At 34.5% G+C, this 21,689-nt stretch overlaps 2 protein-coding genes across 3 annotated transcripts in view; one reads left to right on the top strand and one right to left on the bottom strand.

Moving 5' to 3' along the window:
* LOC149910836 (facilitated trehalose transporter Tret1-like) overlaps positions 1–21,689 on the top strand; it is a 60,105-nt gene that overhangs the window by 18,451 nt on the left and 19,965 nt on the right. For both annotated transcript variants that reach the window (XM_090119814.1, XM_090119807.1), the window contains exon 2: positions 11,295–11,406. In XM_090119814.1, the coding sequence (XP_089975940.1) occupies positions 11,295–11,406 (112 nt within the window). The remainder of the gene's footprint in view (positions 1–11,294; positions 11,407–21,689) is intronic.
* On the bottom strand, positions 740–6,926 carry LOC149910837 (uncharacterized). The gene is made up of 5 exons (XM_090106804.1): positions 6,756–6,926; positions 6,088–6,366; positions 4,063–4,220; positions 1,644–1,902; positions 740–871 (listed from the first exon to the last, which is right to left on the bottom strand). Exons 1-5 carry the CDS (start codon positions 6,924–6,926, stop codon positions 740–742), a joined length of 999 nt encoding a protein of 332 aa, XP_089962930.1.

Raw genomic sequence — 21,689 nt, 5'->3', positions numbered from 1 at the left:
ATGTATTCAAGGTATTTAATTTGTTAAGGATTAATGCTGTATTGGTTAAAATCGCATCGAAAATTTGCATTATTTGTCGTAAAAAGTAAATGACAAAAAAAAGTTATTGTGGGTTATCCATAAGAGATAGACATATACCATCGCGGACTTTTCTGTAGATCTTTTCAATGTGTATAATACTTAGTACATTATTTTGATAAAACTCGTAGGGTTTAGCCTGCGTTTGCAATGTAAGCGGAGAAAATGTATTTTTTTACGACATCACATTAGAAATCTCAAAAATAACAGTACTTCTCCACTATTTAATGGATGTTATTATACATATAAACCTTCCTCTTGAATCACTCTATCTATTAAAAAAAACCGCATCAAAATCCGTTGCGTAGTTTCAAAGATTTAAGCGTACAAAGGGACATAGGGACATAGGGACAGGGAAAGCGACTTTGTTTTATACTATGTAGTGATAGTGATATGCCGTGTGTATTAAATGGAATAGTCGGGATGCACTCTCGTCGATTCCATTGAATAGAAGCTAAGTAAGTGATGCGACTAATTATATAATCACGCAGAAGCTTGAACGCATGGCGGCGGTTATTGACAATCTCGTAACCAAGTCGATTTTACTCATTTTATAACTTTTGATAGGTCTGTTACCTCACTGTCATAAAAATAACTGAAAAAATACAATCTGTGCAAAGATCGTCGGTTCATTTAGACTATAAAAAAATAAATTTAAAGTCTAATAAACCTCGGTTGGCGAAAATTCCTCTTGTGGACTAGTGATGCTGATCGGCTGCATCTCCATGTCAGCTACATCCATCCCGGTCTCCAGGCTCCCCCCACTCTCCTCGGAGGAGGAACTCGAGAATACCTGTGTGTTTAATTAACAAATTGTTTCATAAAATCTGAAGCGCGTTAAATCTTAGACCATATCTTAGCTTACCATCAGGCGAGATCGACCAAGCATTTCGCTATGAAGAATAAAAAATTGACAATTTTACAATAATTTTATATTTCACTAGGTTACAACTCGTGGCTTCATCCGTTGTCCAGAACTTAACGAATTATAGACTACCTCGAAATCCTTGTTATCCATTGAATGAAAATCGGTGCGTTTTTTTAGGTTTATCGCAAAAAGACAGACAGACACGCCGGTTTAAAATGTGTATTAATGAAATTCATTTGTGCGTTATCATAACCTACTAAATCCTAATACATGTAGTTAGTAAATTATCATATATCTATTAATTTTTTGTTACTATGTATTAACTTGACACTGTTTTTGCCATTATTATGTAAGTAAACGGATGCGTGCCGCCGTGCGGGATGTAGAACATTATGTTGGCAATTATTAAATTAAAACTATGATGGATAATATTCCCACGAGTTTGCAGGTAAAGTAGTCGTCTAACATATTATTCAATGAAGTGCATGTTATACAAGCGTGAAAGTTTCCTCAAAATCTGCCTAGTCATTCGTGGTGAGGAACTGTCATATACATAAACTAGCTTTTGCCCGTGGCTTCGCTCGCATCAAATTGTAACTGCACTGAAAACTAGCAAAAAAAAATTGATCGACCATTTTAGAAGGAGTTCAGTGGAAAACACACGCACAGAAAAATATAATCATTAATAACATAATACCGGAATGATAGACGTCCGTTTCGTGATGGGAATGTCAGGTGGAGGCGCGTCTCTGGGGACCAGCAAGGGGTCGATACAGAGTCTGTTATCCTCATTCGCGTTGAAGATGAAGAAGGAGTCAGCGAGGGGCGGCAGGCAGCGCTGGATGATGTGAGCTAGCGCGAGGAGGGCGCAGAGCGCCGCCGCCATCACAGCTACCACGGGGGCGAAGCCCAGCCTCTCCACGGGCAATGAACATTGAGATTTACGCTCGTCGAACCTGCACAATTACCCCATTACAATTTAGATTTAACGAGCCGTACCGCCACTGAATTGCATAGAGATTTACTTTAGACCCATAGGTATAGAGGTTTTAAAATATCACCACGAGGAGTGCATCAATGTTGCAAAATTGCAAATTACAAACACACACGCATGGCTAATACGAGTTGTTACAGTAAATAGTTAATTTTAGTCTGTTTTGTTGTTATCTATCTTTTATATCACTTATGTGTCGTTTATGTGTGTTTTTCTATAACTACTAAATCTTGATGGACTATAATACTGATGTCTTACTTTCATATAAGGTAAAGTCGTGGTGTATGAAATTCGGTAGGTTTAAATCTGTTCTTAAAAAGCTTATTATTTTTACAAGACTGAATACTTTAAGAACAATGTATCTTTGAAAGTCATTAAAAGTTCATGCCGAAGTAAATGTTGTGTAAACCAATAATAAAATAACAAACAATGTTGCATTAACGCTATACAAATATAAATTACAGTTTGACTGTCTATTGCGAAACAACTGGTTCGTAACCAATTTACCATGCCGTATAGTTTGAGAAGGTTATGTCTGTATCTTTTCCATTGGACATAGTGATACAGTAATTACTAAATTACCTAATAATTAAATTGTATTGACTTGATATCAATCTATTTCTAATTTAAATATTAGAAATAGATTGAAGAAACATGTTATTTTTAATAAAATTTTCCATCTAACTAGTTTAGTTATTTGGAATAGAACAGGTTCTCGGATAGAGTTTTTTACGATAAATATTAAATAGGTAGGTATGGTTAGAGATGAATTGTGAGGAAATTTGAGAATTGTTTTGTATATTAGTCATACAGAGTTTTTGCTTTAATTTTTTCATATAAATATTAGGGACGTGTGTAAGTAGTATTGGCTCGACCCACACCCAGGACATCCAAAAAACGAACTTATTATATACGTTTGTCATCCACCATCCAAATCATCGAAAGTGATAAGACACAAACATTCCACGTCCTCAAGCGAGTTACGAAACTGCTGGCCCTGAGATGTTGATGTTGCTTCATTGATTGAATAATCGCACCATTCACGACGTATTCTAAGGTACATAACAACGTACGTACATAACAACAAAAACATTGTCGAGTTTCCTATCCTTTGATAAGGATAAAAAAATGTATAAAACTATTATTTGAAGATACAATTTTCGTATAAACGTAGGTAAGGTCAATAAAATTATCCTATTTGAGGTAAACAAAAGCACACTGTATTCTAATTGTGTGTCGAAGAACGTATTATTAAATAGGTACCTATTACAAAAACTTGTTCGTTAATATGTAATTACATACTAATTAGTAATTGCATTGTAGAAGTTTTAATATAAAATTTCAATCAACCAAATTCAATATCGATATTTTTTTATTCTATTCAATGAACATCAATCATGACATAAGAATAATAAAAATACACTTTAAGCAAATTCGCGAAATCAAAGATATGTTCTTGCTTGTTTGTTGCACGAACAAAACAGTCTTGTATTAACAATGTAGAAACGAATGTACATAATATAATAATTGCAATAATTACTATAATAGCAACGTCAAGTCAATTTGGAGTCAAATTCAATCAATTTCGACGAGTTAATTTATAAATTAATGTAAGTGTTACGTAACTTGTTTATGATACATACACATGCTTTCTTTATACCTGATTGCTTTAAAAAAAATGATAATACTAATACTTTAAGGTCTTTAATTAAATAGGATTGGAAATATCAAACAATTACCTATGTATATCTATTATAACGGTTTTACAATAATAGGTTTATGATTTGATTAACTTGTCCACCAAAAAGTGCCAGTGTCTGCCAAAAATGCAAATAAATACAACACGATTTAAATACACAATTCCTTAATTCAGAATAAATAAATTGCTTGACTTCACATTTCAAATTTTTTATAACAAGACACTTTAATTAGTCATAATAGACAAAATTTAAAAGGCACCAACAAATTCAAATATAAAATACCTCGCCATCAAATTGGCTTCACCCATTCGAAAGTTCTGAGGTAACAGACCCAATTAAACAGTCGAATTGTGAACCTCCTTCTTCTTATTGGGCCATTAATTAACCACCTCATTTTTTTGTAGTCAGTAGAAAAACGTTACCAGTCATCCACGCCGCAATTCTTAATCCCGTCGCACACCACGCCGCTGGTGAAGCAGAAGTCATCGTCTCCAACCGTACACACGGTCTCGTTCTTGAGGAGACAACCCCCCTGGGGCTTCCGACGAGCTGATGTCACCGTCACTTGGTAGAAGTGGGCCTAGGATAGATAGATACCTTGCTTATTAACAGAGATGAATAATTTTTTTTTTAAGAATGGAAAAATTCGATAGCGAAGATTTGATTTTTGAACCCGCCTCTTTCACTTGCCGGGCGACGAATAAATATAAATATAAATATGTATTCTCGCCTACCGATCTTTTATAAGTACAAAATTTGAATTAAATATATCCGTTCAAAGTGGATCAAAATCGAGTCTGAAGAAGTCGGTTACATACGTAGCTGATAAAAGGGTCCCAACTCCCATGTAACATGCAACTTGCAAATGTACATGTGCGCTCAGGTCACCTATATAACCAGCTCTTTTGCGGTTAGAAAATTCTAAAATAAAAAGAAAAACAAAACATAAATTAAAACTTTATACAAATCATTTTGATCAGCATTCGCTGAGCGTGCGCTCTAAAAAACAAAAAATGATTAATGTTCGCAACTTTGCTCCGAAATATATTTTTTATCACATACATATTTGAATTATTACGTTCAACAAAACAGACACACGGTGTCTTCATTTTAAAGTATATAATTATGTAATTATTGTAAACTAGGGCTTGTCCCGGCTTCGCCCGGCAAAATAATTATAGGTATTTTTGAGTTTATTGGTTACGTATACAAAAATACAGATTTTTGTATACGTAACCCTTTTATATGCCCCTTTTTAATATAAGTGAAGATAAGGACTACCTTTTGACAGTTTCTTAATTCTTAAGAGTAAAAAAAGATATGGGTAAAGTTGTTTTGAGCTAAGGACAACGCCCTTTTGAATTTATAAGGGTGTTAATGCAAATATAAGATTAAAATATGTATAAATAAATACAATTTAATCATCGAAACCTTTTGAACTTCGTTTTATATACCTATTGCTATTTGCTCCCTTTTATAGATATCTATAGACTTTACCTATACCTATATTTCGATTATTTCTATATCGTCTATCAATTGTTGGGCCTGTTATTTTAAATATTTTATAAAATACCTAATGCCTTAATTGTCGGACACATTATCAAGTTTTTATGAGTGTATTAAATATCAAGGTTGTATCAAGTTTGAAAACAAAAAACAACGGCAAAGAATTACCTTAGTAAATTGTGAACCGCCATGATAAATCTAAGTGCGCTTCCATTGTATAGTCTAAACATGTATATTTGATCATTACATTCTAAGATTACATTATTATGTGTCATTAAAAGTACATCCAAGTGATTTCAACACGGATGATGGGGACGAGTAACACGTTACTCATTATATACTGAGGGTATTTAATATTTATAGAACTAAGTCAATATTAAGGTGATAATTCTATTTATATGTTGCATACCCAGGTGACAAAGACTTGATACAAGGGGAGATCCTGAAGTTAAAGAGGCAAACAAACAGTTTAGAGTTAGATTACCTTTACGATCAACTAAATAATATTGATTGCTTGAATTAAATGGGGACTATACTTAATTAAAAATCGTGTGATACAAGTCAGTCTCGTTTTTCAGTAGGTATCTTATATTGTAACCTCGTTCGTTGCTAAGGACAAGTCCATCAGTGTATGTGCGATCAAGTAAAAATAAATTAATTGTTTATTATTCAATAACCTATTATTTTACAAATTCAAATTCTGCGAATTTATATTTTATTTTATTTATTAAGGTTTCATCTAGTAGGTTGAAATAGAGACCTATGATGTAATCATCAGACATTCCTATTTACTGTAGGTAATATTTAAATGGTATTAGTTCTCCTATTAACAACTTATTTATTTTATTGTTTCACCGGTTCATCAACACGTCATTATGCTAATGTCAATTATAATCGATTAACGAAAAATAATTGCCAATCTAAAAACCAACTTCACTCACATTAAGATCAGCATTGATGCTGCTATTACTGACAAATCGGAACCGCAGCCGATCCTTAACATGGAAGGTAAAGTAATGGGTCTGGTGGTTGGTATCAGTGACGTCACAGAAGCGGATGCACCTCCACTTCTTCAGCATGGTGAAGGCGTCCCGGTTCAGCTCGCAGTTGCTGATCACCGTGGTGGGGTAGCGCACCACCACTAGGAGGTGGTCGTTTGGGGATTCGGTTACTATTTCTATGGTGCAGCCGTAGTCGATCTCTGTTAGCGTTCGGAATACCTACGAAGTTATTGAAAGAGAAATAGAAAAAAAAGCCACCATGTAAAAAATATAAAAATTTCAAACAAAGAAACAAACATAGTAATCGTAGCAAAAGGGATGAGCTACAAATCGTCTATAAAGATGCAATTAATAATATTGTGTTGGTATTTGGTTGGTTATTTTTTGTGCTGTGACTTCATTCTTCTCAGATTAATCCGCAATTTTCATTATACTGCATTGCAGATTAGACACAATGTTTAGATTTGGATAAATATTAATATCACACAGCAATAAATGTCTGATAAGAAGTCATCAAAAGGTTAAAACCTCTGTCTACATTGGAGCAACATTTATAGACTTATAATCCTCCCCACTATACTAATGCCTTAGTAACAAGGAATAATCACCAAAGTAATAGTATCAGACATGCCCATGCCAAACGACAGATCGTATCTCAAATGCTTGGAGAAGACACACGCATCGCTGATGTCCCTGGGCCGGTACAGCAGTAGGAGACCATGGCTCTGCACTGAGGAGAACAACACTACCAGCACATAACAACGTAGTATTGCACACATTGCATCTAGATGGCCATGAACTGAACTGTGCACGGAAGAACTTAATGGCCAATTTTAGTGGCCAATGAGTATGTTAATGGCCTTGGCCAGTCTTAGTGGCCAATGTACATATTTGTTTTTGGTGAATCTAAGTAGCCAATGTATTTATTAATGGCCAATCTAAGTGGCCACTGTATTTATTAATGGCCAATCTTAGTGGCTAGTGTACTTTGGTGTAGGATGCTGTCGTCATCTTGTTTTGCGGAATGATATAAACGACTGGATGTTTTACGAATAGCTATATTTGTCAACAAATTTCGGAATAACGACGCGGCCGGTGTACTTTGTGTGTCTTAATAAAATAAATAATAAATCAATTAAAGCTACTGCGTCGATATCAAGCGCCGCGGCCGAGGGCATGGTTTCAAATGAGAGTTTGTGCAGGTTTACCGCTGCGTGTATGTCCTCTTCTCAACTCAACTTTACCTGACAGGCGTAACTGCACAGGCAAACCTGTCAGGTACACCCTAGCGTGTATGGCCAGCTTTAACAAACGAGTTTTTAAAAATAATCCTACTACCAGAGATTATAAATACTACTTTTCCAAATGCGATATTTCGGATTGAGAATTTTACAGAACAATGTGTTTATTGATTTTAGATTTACTCAAAAGCTAGTATAAGTTGTGTAGTCCTTGAAGCGGATGGGAAAGGGATTAAAGCCGCAGCCTGATTTATTTACTATAATAAAATGGTATATTACATTTAATTATTTCTGAAGGCGGTTCTTAGAACAATAATTATAGTTAGTCAATGAATACATGGCATATCGCAAATCACTCTAACAACCTTACGACAGTCAGCATTATTTATTATATGCGATTTATTCAATATTACTATGTGTGAGAAATAAACAATTTCTGCATTTTTATTTGATCGATACAAGATACACCCGATGCTGTGTATTCCCGTAACTTAGTTTTATAAGAAGCAATCTCTCGAAGCTTAATGAAGCTTAAGTTTCCAATGCAATTATGAATAATGAACTAACACAGGCGATGGCGAGGCAACAAATATTTCCTGATATATATTATTTTATATTTTATATGATAAATTTCACCTACTATGTACGATTATACGCTAAATATCAAGTTGCTGCTGACCGTTCTAATAACTTCCACGATATTTAACAATTATCAGAAAATCGATCTAAATACCAAAAGTTACAATGTTAAATCTAGATTTATATCCTTACATTAATATTAACAAGGATATTCATAGATACATTTTAAAATAACCTTTTATCATCTAGTGTAGGATCTTCGAAAATAACTAAACTTCTATACTATTCCATTGTAGTTGATTCTTATTCTGAAACAATCATTCATTAGTAATATTTTGTGTTAATAGGTAATATATTTTTCCATTTATTTAGTCGAATCAAAACCAATCAAATCGGAAAGAAAGGAAGAAAGTTATTTATATAGACTGTAATCAGTAATTCACACTCAATCGAATGATACCTACATGTCGGTCATTTCTCGAATTTAACATCTTATTAACAAGGTCACATTCCCAATTAAATGATAATGCAGAACAAGTGCTCAATAATATCAGTATCAATTTAAATATTTGCATGACTCGTGACAGCCTCACCTGTCATAAATAGCTCTCAACGTAATCCTTGTAGATTATGGTACGTGCTAAACACAAGTGTCGGTTACAAATTATCTAAAGCTAGATTTCCGCCCGCAGCTTCGCCCGCGTTTTCAAAGGAAAATCCGCATAGTTCCCGTCTCCGTGGGGTTTCCGGGATAAAACCTATCCTATGTAATAACTGATAATCCAAGTTATCCTCTTTATGTATGTGTGCTAAATTTCATTGTAATCGGTTCAGTAGTATTTGCGTGAAAGAGTAACAAACACACACACACACACACCCAACCTCAGAAACTTTCACATTTATAATATTTGTAGGAATTAGAAGGATATTTAGTATGAAGTAGGATGTCATTTATCCGTGCATTGGTGAAGCCTTTTTTGTCATCTGTGATACTTTTGCTTCTACCAACATCTGTCGTGGCTATAAGAGCTATCTATACTTACTATACTTACTAATGTTATAAAGAGGAAAAGTTTGTAAGTATGTATGTAAGTATGTATGTATGTATGGTTTTCACGCAAAAACTACTGGACCGATTTCAAAAATTCTTTCACCATTAGAAAGCTGCATCTTTACTGAGCAACATAGGCTATATTGCATTTTCAAAAAAATTAGAGATCCTTACCAAAAATGCAATAATGTTACCCAAGGTGTAATAAAATCGTCAATAAAACTTCTGTCATCGCGTGCGCTGCGGAATCTATTGAAGATAGAACAAAAAAATGTTCTACGGTATTATAGAATGGATCAATATCTACAAGAAAGTCCGCGATACCATATGTCCATCTTCAGTAGTTATGTTACTACAACAACTTTTTTACGTTTTCAAAGTAAATAAAAGTGCCGACAGTAATCAAACCATGTTATCCATACACATATATTAATCCTTATCCCATTAAATGATGTTTTATTATAGACTGTTTCAATACCAGCAAAATACTTTTTAAATGAAAAGAATTGGATATTCCATTCAAAAGATATAACGAATTTTTAAAAGTGTCAATCTACAGAAAATAGTAGGTATACTGTTCGAGCAGGCCGTAGTGCGGGGGTCACGGAGGAATTCTACCAATATGCGTCTTGACGGAACACAGTGGGGTTTTGGTCGGTAGGAATCCGACATAACCCGGGACGGGACGGGGTAAAGGTGATTTTCATGTGATTAAAAATTAAACCTATAGTCCGACCTATATAGTAGACTTTTCACTGTAACGATATCGCTATCTATGCGGGTGAAACCGCAGGGCATTGCTAGTATCTTATAATCCGCTAAAGTTAAATCCGCTAAGTATTGAGTGACGCTTGTTAAATCAACAATCGGCCTAGTCATTCAATTAAATGTCGCCATTCAATGAAAAAACTAGTCATTCAATCAAATAGCAGAATCAACCAGACGACTGTGACGAAAATACGCTCACGTCATTATGGAATTACGGTCGGTTCTGTAGACTGTAGTGGGATAGACAGGAGACACTTATGTTCTCCCGAGTCCCTCCCAGAAGCTTTCGACAGTGTTCATAAGCTGCTTATCTTCATGCAGGAGCTGGAGTGGTTTCAGATTTTACTGTTATTCCGCCCCTTCTTTTCTCTTTCGTCAGACCTGGGATAGAAACGAAATTAAATATAGCCTATGTGACTAAAAAAATCGGTCCAATAAGTTTGTGTGAAAACATGACAAACATACAAAAATAAATGTTTCCTCTTTATAGTTAATTAGTTGAGATAATAATTAATATTGTATAGGAAATGTAAAAGTATTTATATATCAGTAATAGAAAGTATGTTTGGTAATATTAGAGCGAAAGCCGTGACTGTGAGTACCTACCAGTATGGATGTTTGGTTCTTTGAAATAAAAACAACTAATGGGATCCGGTTATAAAGCGTGTAATAAAAATAAATTTTGGCACAGGGATAGATTATATTCAGACTTTTCTTTCTCACAACACTTGAGTGAATTCGTATGATTTTAAAATTATGAGTTAATGTTCACATTATGAGTATATGAATCAAAGATGCAATATTCTGATTTCAACATCGCAAGATGTCCTTTGCGATTTTTTACGATAAATTCATTTTCGAGTAAAAGAGGTTGTTAGCACTTTATCAAGTTAGTTTTTATTTCGTTTTTAATTGATGCTTGTGTTTGTCTCGCAGTTTTAACAAGTGACATTCTATAAATAGTAAACATAATATACAACTTGTATATTGTAGGCCGGTTTCTCGCTAACTTGTAAGAAATTATAATTAGGTACTTCTTGATAATGACGTCAATTAACTCATGGAGCTACAAGCCGGCTTGCTTTAAGCTAAATAACATTGAACGAACGGAAGGTTAACACTATTTACCACCTTAAAATTTATTGCTGACAAATTATTTATCTGAAAATTTCGTTGTTAAAATAATAGGTACTTTTTTTTAACACAAAACTAAACCGCCTTGAAATGGTCAGTACCGGACAACATTTAAATGTGACCAACCGGAATGCACTAGCTATCAAATAAAAAAGCTTCCCAAAATCGGCTCACCCAGTCGAAAATTGTAAGGTAAAAAAAAAACAAAAAAAAATAGTCAAATAGAGAAGCTTTTCGTATTTTGAAGTAGGCTGTAGGTTTCGTATGTTTAGAAGTGAGAATAATGTTTTATAGCGGTTTTATATTATTACTTTAAAGTCTGTCAAGAGTATAACTATATAGTATAATTTGGATTAAAAAATGTCGTGTTTCAGATGGTGTTAGCAACGGAGTCCGACGAGAGGTGTCACTACGGCTACAAGAAGGATCTCCGCACGGCGCTGCCGCAGCTGCTCGCTGTCAGCGTCAAAAACCTTCTGCTTCTAGGTAAATTTTAATTGTACTTTTTAATTTTGTACATTAGACAATGTAGTAGCATGATTTTTTTTCACTTATAGCAGGAGCAGGACTCATAATTCGAAGCATAAGAGATGGATAATTTAGTGGAGATTAATTCTCGTTAATATTGATTGTACTTTTTTGCTGGTCATCTTATACCTTGTGATAATAAATTTAAAACAATTAACCTAATAAACTGATCGTTGCACGTTATTAGGTCATCGCATAGAAAATATTGAGTCAAAGAAAACAGGAACTCAATCCAAAGCAGATTGTCTGTAATCAGGGTTGGTTAAAGTCCACGATTACTCTCTAAGTACAGTATTATTGTTGATTTCGATAAAATATAATTTAGTGATATCTAATTTTTAAACTAAATAGCCATTTACATAAACTAATAGTTAAGTTTTCTTATTTTCTTTTAATTTTGGCGCAAATCTCTCGAGTTTTGCAATCTTAAGTTCCTTCTAAAATCTAAATGATAATAACCAATACAACTAAAAAAGAATTATCGAAATCGGTTCAGCCCTTCACGCGTGATGCCATGACCAAGGATAAAGAGATTGATTTTTATGTATAGCGATTTACCTTAGATACATCCCGTATCGGTATTATTTTAGATTATAACTTATAAGTGTTATGTAAAATGGTAAACCTTACTTAATCTATAATATAAAAATGAATCGCAAAATGTGTTGGTAAGCGCATAACTCGAGAACGGCTGAACCGATTTCGATAATTCTTTTTTTATTATATTCCTTGAAGTCTTAGATCATTTAAGCTTGAAGTACGAGGATGGTTATTATGCAGAGAAAACGTAAATATGTACCACGGGCGAAGCCGGGGCGGACCGCTAGTATATTAATAGATATTGTTACATTAAAAGGAACATAATTTTAACTTCCCTTTTAAAGGACTGAATAAATTCTAATTAAGGTACATATATCAATATTTAGCAAATTTTAATGTTATTCTTCATATGTTATCTTTCAAAATTATAATGAAACAAGAAAATCAGTGCATTTCATAACAGCACTTGTAAGTATACATGTAGTTGTAGTTAGTCAGTAAATATTAAATAGACGATATTAAAGATTGCTTCCGTCTGCTGACATTTTATTACCTACAAGTTAAATTCCTTTAGAAGCTGAAATCTATAAAGTATTTTAATATTCTTATCGTTTAATAATTTCCTGGATCTGATGAGTAGCCAATTATTCTGTCTGCGGATGTACTAAATAAAGTTTTTAAATGGTGTTTTAATAAACGACAAACGTTTTCAAGATGTATTTCTCTTATCACGATTAAAACTAAAAGGAGCATCAGTTATATATAAATATGTTGAGAATTTATTGTTAACCGATACAATAGTTTTCATAAATATTCTCGTAACAAGATCAATTGTTTTTAAACAGCAGATATCCATGGTTATGAAAACGACTATTGTTCTAGGAATAGACGATTCATAATCATTATGTATATTTATAATTAGCGGTACATTGTAACATGTAATAGTTAAATAAGAGGACAATTCTTTTTTAACAGTAAATTACAAATTATTAGAATTACAATGGTGCGTGAAAAAACGTTACGTTGTGGAATTCCCGTCCCTACTTCACATGGCCACAACGTAGGTTGAACACTTCAGTACCTACTATATTTTTCTTCAAGTTATATTTTGTACAGAGAGTGGACACGTGTCTTACGGGTCTCGTTACGGGTGCACCAGGGCATGAAATATTGTAGACGGAGTGAGTGCATTTTAAGTACTTATTTAAAGGTTAATAAAATAAATTTGCGTTATGATAGTTGAGCGCTTTATTATTACAATTTAACCATTTGTTACAGTAGCGTTTAGAGATTAAGTTAAATGTAAATATTTTGAATTTTATAAAGTAAGTACCTACTCTATATATACGTTGTACGGTGTACTTCGTGAATTGTTGCAGTTTGATTGAATAAGACATTGTTTTCAATAAAAGGCTTCACTCTACTCCAACAGGAATGAGGAACCATAGTTTGTAATAAAAATGGTTAAAAGTGTATAAGGACTACATTTTTGGAGATAAACTCTTACATAAATAAAATATGTGTTAAAATTATATTAACTTTAAAGTAGGTATTAATAAATGTGTTGAAAACAATGTTAGTGTTTTGTTATTATCGCATAGTTTGTGCTGGCAGGAACAATGCTTATTTCCCAAGAGCAATGAGCGCCGCGGTAATGTCGAGATGAAAAGCTTTTTAATACTTAATAACTTCAAACAATCATGACTTTGTGTTTGTGTGTAGTGTTTCTTTGTTTTTATTTCACGTTCAACGGGGCTTTTTTGGTATGAGTTTTGTGCCTTGAGATAATAGGAGGCTAAAAAATGACAAAGGCTTTTTGCTTATGACTAATGGAAATTTGACCATCTGTGCAATTGTTAGTTTCATCAATACAGAGTAAACCAGTATGAATATAATCTAAGTAATTCAATTTTCTAAATGCGTTTCATGTTATCACGCTGTACGCTCTTCAATAATATTAGGGTTGATTTGAAATAGCTCTTGGCCTCAGACTTTCATGGAGGAACGCAGACAGATTTTCTTATTTATCAATTTTAGCATAGATGTTTGCAGAGCGTTTTTATCAAATCAATCCGATAGTCTAATTTGAAATACTTTTTAAAGATATTAGGAAGATTTTTAGAAAACTATGCAAAATTGGACCAAAATAGCTAAGAAAAACGGGAAACTTGATTTATTTCCGTGTTCCAAGTTCAGTACCTTGGAAGTCGGAATGTCTGTTGCCTGCTATTATTGTAATCATTGCATTATATGTCAGTTCACTGTCCCATAGATTACACTGTGAGGACACTTCAATGTATCTTATCTAAATGTTAACGCGTAGATTGAGATTCTAGGCTTATCCTAGGCGAATCATACAGCCAGCGCCTGATATAAACTTTCCTAAGCGTGACTCATTTATTTCCTATTCCGTAGTAGAGGTCCGCGCCGCAGTCCAAAAGCCCAGCGGCGGCGCGCCGGGTGCGGCACCCGGCGTGGCGCGGCGTCGCCGGCGTGGGCTAGTTTTTTTTTAAGTTATTAGGGGGTGGGAGGGCAGTAGAAAATCTCTCTTTAAGTTTAATAACAAAAATATTTTCATTAAAATCAAGTAGCTTAACTATTTAGTGATGAACATGATAATTATAAAAATTGCCAATAATTTTATTGGCAATGTTATGTCAGAGCAAGCAAAGGAGCAGGTGAGCCACCTGATGTTAAGTGGTCACCACCGCCCATAAACACTTGTAACCACAGACATGTATATTTAAGCTTGTAACACTAGAAGTGTTACAGGTGCTTTGCCGGCCTTTTATGGACAAATAAGCTCTTTTCTTGAAGGCCCCAATGTCGTAGTTGTTCGGGAACACCGCAGGTGGCAAATCGTTCCATAGTTTCACCGTACGCGGAAGGAAGTTGCGGGTGAAGCGGACAGTGGTGGAGCGCCAACCATCCAGATGGTGCGGATGGAACTGGTTTTTATGGCGTGTGGTCCGGTGGTGGAACTGTGCGGCTGGTAAAAGGTGGAACAATTCCTCAGAGCACTCCCCATAGTAGATTCTGTACAGTATACAGAGAGACGCAACGTCTCTTCGCACTGACAGTGGATCGAGTATATCGGAAAGCCTACGGTCATCGACAATTCGAGCTGCTCGACGTTGGATGCGGTCAAGAGGAAGGAGTTGATACTGTGGGGCTCCGACCCAGAGATGAGAACAGTACTCCATATGCGGTCGCACCTGAGCCTTGTACAGCTGAAGTCGGTGGGCCGGCTTGAAGTACTGTCTCGATCTACTGAGCACACCAAGTTTTTTCGAGGCTAATTTAGCCTTCGCTTCCAAATGACTGCGGAATTGAACGTCACTCGAGATTTCAACTCCGAGGATTCCGATTTTCAGCGATATACTAAGGGGAGTACTCTTAAACCGATATTCTACGACAAATGGGGTCTTTTTAGCGGTGAACGCGCAAACCTGTGTCTTTAGGGGATTGAACTCGACAAGATTAAGTTCGCCCCAATCTGAGACTTCTTGGAGAGAAGACTCGACTTCAGACACAAGTTTGTTTCGACTCTCATTGAGGCTTTCCTTTGAGGTGTTTGCACGGCCGGGATAAAGAGCATCCCCCGTACTGTCGTCTGCATAGCAATGAATGTTACTGATTTGTAACAAATCATGTTGATAATCATCATGGATAAAAATAATTTTGTTAACTTTTGCAGGATTTAGACGCGATCTCTTCGCAGTTAAGACTAGCCCAGCTACAGAAAAAAACCCTTTTATTTGGCGTGCTTGTAGCTGAGATAGATAAAAGCGATCGGGCTAATCCGGCAAGCCAAGGACAAACAACTTTTTTTTGTTCTCAGAACTTAAGAATGTTGTCCTCTACATCTCCTAAATCTGAAGGTTTAGCCGTAGCCAAATATCTCCAACACTCTTGAGCGACGTCGTCATCCTCATCAATAAATTTATTGGAGTGTTTTTTGGCTAGCTTTTGGAGTAAAACATCTGGCATCGATATAGTAGACATTGTCTACTATATCGATGCGACGTTGCCGTGTTGTAGACAACAACGCGTGCGTGACACATGGTTCGCGCGCAAAATTTGAACTCGGCGCCAATTTTTCTGTGACCCGGCGGCGGCGGCGGCGGCGGCGCGCCGGGGTCTCTCGGCGGCGGCACGCCGGCGTGGCGCGGACCTCTATTCCGTAGTAAACGCACAAAGGAATTATTTTCTTTTTATGTAAAGTACTGTCAAATAATATAATCCAAAAACATCACATTTCCGGTAGTCCTTGTGGTAACTATTTGGTATTTAAAGTAAAATACCTTTCTCAAAAACAATGAAATGTGAAATGAGAACCATCGATGTGTGATTCATATTATGTCAACTTTGTATATGTTTTAGTCTTAAGTGCATACATAAGTTTTAACTTGGTTTTAACTCAACAAAATGCAAGTTACCTCACAAATCACAATGTCAAAGTAAAACGATACCAATTTTCTTTCGAGTATCTACATCTACTTGAAACCATCATTCCTTATCTGTCAACTAAAATGCAGTTTTGTATTGGTATAAGATTACTGAAAACGATTCGTCATCTTGTTGATTTCAGGCTTGAGACACGTGTAAGAAATTAAATAGATTAAAATTATTCCAGGGCGTAGGTAGATGAACGGAGTAACAATAATACATGTTGACATGTAAAATATTTCTATAAATATAACTTCTATATGATTTATGAATATTCATAAGCGGATTTGAATATTCATTTGTATGTGTCAAGTAGGTGGCGACAGGAAGGGGTTGAAGATTTTGCAAATATAAATAGCGAAGGTAACATATTTGTGACGCCATTCAGCCTACGCAAATCAATTGGTTCATAATCAAGTTATACGCATAGATATTTAATATCACAAGACAGTTACTATTCTCATGAGCGAAATAATCCAAATATAATATATTTTTGTCTAAACACACTTTTGAAGATGAGTGTACAGTTAAGACGGAATGCAAACGCAAGGAGAACGTGAAGTGTCCGGTTCAAGGGTACGCGACTGTACATCGGTTACTTTAGACTTGCTTATTGTCACAATTATTTATGAGAAAAATCATTAAACGGTACATTTACAAATTTAAAAAAAAAAATGTTAAGGTCAGTACTGTACGCGATTGTACCAAAATCATTAAGGAAAAAGGCATTGACCTTAATATGTAATACAATGGTAATAACTATTATCTAATCTGACAATGGTCTGGGTTTTAAGGGACTTATAAAAATGTCTTCAGCCTGGCAAAGTCCATCAGTTCCTTGGAAAAAAAACTACTGAAAGTCAAGATTTCGAGCTTTAAATTCATTAGTTGTAGACTAAAGTCTAAACTATTTTTATGTAATTTATAACGACCTCCAATAAAGTATTTCTCATTATAATAATTATCGTCTATTTATTACACTTTATATACATTCTCACACATAATAAATTGCATTGATTGAAATACATTAATTTTAATAAATAACAAAAAAAAGGTCGATCAAAATGATTGATCATGACAATGAGCAGGCATCTTAATAAATCTATACTATCAGCTCCTTTTTTAGATACAGAAACAGGGAAATCTAACTTAAAATGTTAAAACTAAATAAAAAGGATAAACAGAAGATGTAATACGAGGAATATGATATTAGAAATCTAATATCTTTCAATTGAGGGAAATAACTCTTGAATATTTTTCTCTCAACTCATCCGCGTATGAAAATAATTCCTAGAACAGATTTTATTGGCTTCATCTGCGGGATGTATTTCACTTGCGTGCATTTTATCCCGGTATATTACGGTTTCAGTTATTCAGACGATATTGGTAAAAATAGACATCGATAAGTACCTTATTGGGTATACGTTTTATAACTTGGCTTTATAACTGAATCTGCTTTGATATTAGATATTTTAAACCATTTGTCATAAAGAAAGAATGACAAATAGGTACGGTATTTGGGTACATAAGTTTGTCTGAGTGCAAATTATGTCTCACGCTTGTTGCTGAGACTGGCACCAACAGTGACTTAGATGTCAACAAACTTATCTGTGTTTATTTCTTATCTAGATCATAATCCCGAGCTCTTGTTGCTAGACGGTAACGAGACCGCCTTATGATAACTATAAGCTAGCTTCAATCCGTGGCATTGCTTGATTTTGTCAAAAAAAAAATCTGTGTAACCATTTTGAAGGATAAAATACCTCATGATTTTCTATCTTTATGTCAAATATTGAAATTACTTATATTTTTTTATGTAAGTATAAATAAAAATATAAATAATTTGGAAAATCCAAAAGTGCACGCCTGTTATATACTACCAAGCCTATAGTAAAATCCGATAGTAAAATCTACAAGTTGATATCGCCTCTATACCATTGCATAATCTTTGGTATATTTTATAGTCGCCTCTGCGTACATACATACTCATCGGTAGCATTCATGGATACATTTTGCTGACTTGCATCGACATCGAAATTGGATCGCCGCTATGGATTCCACCTTACTTAGCCTCTAACCTCGAGCAAGTCCATTGGTATTTAAAGTAATTTTAATGTTTAATTTTTATTTGTAATATTTCTTTAATAAAGTTATCTTTGAAAATTGGTTTTTTTTTGGGACTCTCGGGCGCGATAAATATAATTGGCGCAGTCGGTAGGATTTCCGGGTCCCCCAGGATATAAAATTAGGGAAAATTCTGGAGGAGATAGGCGTTTCCAGCCGAACCGGAAATTAGAAGAACAACGTGGCCGAGCATCCAAACCTCGATACCTCCCAAGAAATGCCGAGATCTATGTGAGTACACTTTATTTCAGTGATTGCTCCTTTATTTCCTATGTTAGTTTTAGATTTTTTTTTTCAACACGTGTTACAAAATTTTCGATCCTGAAAATTTTAATAAATATTTTATAGGCGTATAGAACTTTAAATCAATAAGAATTAAAATTTTCTTTTGATTTTAGAAATAGGTAAAATTTTAAAAATTTAATTGAAGGAAATTAAAATCATTTTTCCATTATAATAATTATAAAATTTAGATTTATGTTAATATTTTAATTAAATAAGTAGTAGGGAAGAATTAATTGACAGATTAAGACAACTTGACGATTCAGAAATTAGTGAAATTAACAGGGATATTTTAGTTGATAATTTAAGACAATTTGAAGAATCTAAAATGGCTACCCTAGATGATATCTGTAAAGCCCTCCGTTTAGTTCCTGAATTTGATGGGAATTCTCATGTTTTAGTAAGATTTATTAATATTTGTGATCAGTTAGTTGCAAAGTATGGTCAGGCCGGTGATCAATTAATTAATTCGGGTCTTTTAAATGGAATTTTGAACAAAGTAGTTGGTGCTGCCGCGCGACAAATTAATGCCAACGGTATCCCCAACGATTGGACTAGCATTCGTAATTCTTTAATAAATAATTTTGCAGACCAAAGAGACGAAACTGCACTATACAATGATCTAGCTTTATTAACACAAGGGTCTAACACGCCGCAAGAATTTTATGAACGTTGCCAGAACTTATTCAGTACAGTTATGACGTATGTTTCACTGCATGAATCTCTTGTTTCCACTGTCGATGCTAAACGAGAACTTTATAAAAAATTAACCCTTCAAGCATTTTTACGTGGATTAAAAGATCCTTTAGGTTCTCGTATTAGATGTATGCGTCCAGAAACGATAGAAAAAGCTCTAGAGTTAGTACACGAAGAAATTAATACCATGTATATTCAGAATAGGAATTCACACGTATCAGATAAAAAACCTAGTGACAATAATCAGCCTTTTAAAATGCCTATTCATAGTTTTCAGCCCTTCAGGCCTAATAATTTTAATATGCCAGGTCCGTCTAGACCACAATTTATGCATAAGCCACCATTTTCACCCCAACATCAATTTAAAATGCCTTTTAATCAACCTCGAATGCCCACGCGCACCCAACAAATTTTCAGTGCACCACTTCCAAATAATAATCAAGGTTTTCAAGTACAAACTAGACCGCAACCATCATTTCAAGGCCCTAAGCCTATGAGTGGAGTTTCTCATTTTGTGACTAGGGAAAGACCGATGCAACCAGGTCCAAGTGGATGGAATTGGTCCAAGCAGGGCAATCCACCACCCTCTAATTATTTTAAACCCCGAGATGTTAATGTGAATGAATGTGCAAGCTTAGAATACGATACTCCTGATTATTATAATTATGATGACTACTATAATTACTATGATGATTATTACAATTATGAAGGTTATTATAATGACTATCCCGTAATGAACCAATATGAATATGGTGATAGCCCTATAGTCGAGGAGTTAGTAGAACAGCCCCAGTCAGAACCAGAACCATCAACAAATGAAAATTTTCAGAAGGTTCAGAGTATAAAAAAGTTAAAATAGAATTAAATCTCCAAACTCAACGCCAATTGCCATTTATTCGCATTTCCCTCGGAAATGGATTCTATTTAAAATTTTTGATAGATACTGGAGCAAATCAATCCTTTATTAGTCCACAGGCCGTAAAACAATATTTTCCAGACATACCACTAAATTTTGATCCGTTTGAAGTCACTAACGTCCATGCAACTAGTAGAAACAATTATTCAATTACATTACCTTGTTTCGAGGAATTCAATGATAACTGTAATATTAAATTATACGTATATAAATTTCATAATTATTTTGAAGGTCTGATAGGGATGGATTTGTTAACTAAATTTGAAGCTAAATTAGATCTTAAAAATTCAACATTAATTACTAAAAATGCCATAAACCCAATTAAGTTATATAATTCTCGAAATTTTAATTTGTATGAAAAAGTTATTCCAAGTGAAACCTCTTTACTTCTTAGATTGCCAATAAACGCCGCGGATGGTGAAGTTTTAGTGCCAGAACAAATAATTTGCAATTGCATTATAAGTGAATGTTTAACTACAGTTAAAAATAATAAAGCCATAGTTCAGGTAACCAATCATACTAAAAATGACATAATTTTTTCATTAGACCATCCGACAGAAGCAACTATTTTTAATTCCGAATTTTCACAAGAATCTTCAAACCGTGCCAGTGACGTTATTTCACGTTTGCGAACAGACCATTTAAATGAGGAAGAAAAAGCCAATTTAACAGGACTTTGTAGTAAATATGCAGACGTTTTTTATATTGAAGGAGAATCTTTGTCTTTTACGAACAAAATTAAACATAAAATCCGTACATATGATGAGGTCCCCGTATATACAAAAAGCTACCGTTATCCATATACTTTGCGTGATGAGGTAAAAGACCAAATTTCAAAAATGCTAAGTCAGGGCATAATTAGACCATCGGAATCTGCCTGGAGCTCTCCGATCTGGATTGTCCCTAAAAAAATGGACGCCTCGGGGAAGCAGAAATGGAGGTTAGTCATTGATTTTCGCAAGGTTAACGAAAAAACAATCGACGACAAATATCCCATACCTAATATCAATGATATTCTTGACAAATTAGGGAAATGTCAATATTTCACAACCTTAGATCTAGCATCAGGTTTCTATCAGGTGGAAATGTCGGAGGAGGATATTCATAAAACCGCTTTCAGTGTAGAAAACGGCAAATACGAATTTCTCAGAATGCCAATGGGCTTAAAAAATAGTCCCTCCACGTTCCAAAGAGTTATGGATAATATTCTTAAAGGACTTCAAAATGTCATTTG

Source organism: Colias eurytheme, chromosome 1 (assembly GCF_061535395.1).
Source record: "Colias eurytheme isolate Ceu_HAF_F1 chromosome 1, ilColEury1 Martin Lab GWU primary, whole genome shotgun sequence".
Taxonomy (NCBI): Eukaryota; Metazoa; Arthropoda; class Insecta; order Lepidoptera; family Pieridae; genus Colias; species Colias eurytheme.
The sequence above is the reverse complement of the archived record's forward strand: the minus strand, read 5'-3'. Positions and strand labels throughout refer to the sequence as shown.

What these genes read in the sequence shown, in the direction of transcription:
- LOC149910837 (XM_090106804.1), bottom strand. Translation starts at nt 6,926, where the DNA reads ATGTGTGCAATACTACGTTGTTATGTGCTGGTAGTGTTGTTCTCCTCA. An exon ending in GCATCAATGCTGATCTTAAT is followed by an intron (nt 4,221 to 6,087) that starts GTGAGTGAAGTT and finishes TATCTATCCTAG; the next exon opens with GCCCACTTCTACCAAGTGAC. An exon ending in AACGGACGTCTATCATTCCG is followed by an intron (nt 872 to 1,643) that starts GTATTATGTTAT and finishes TTAAACACACAG; the next exon opens with GTATTCTCGAGTTCCTCCTC.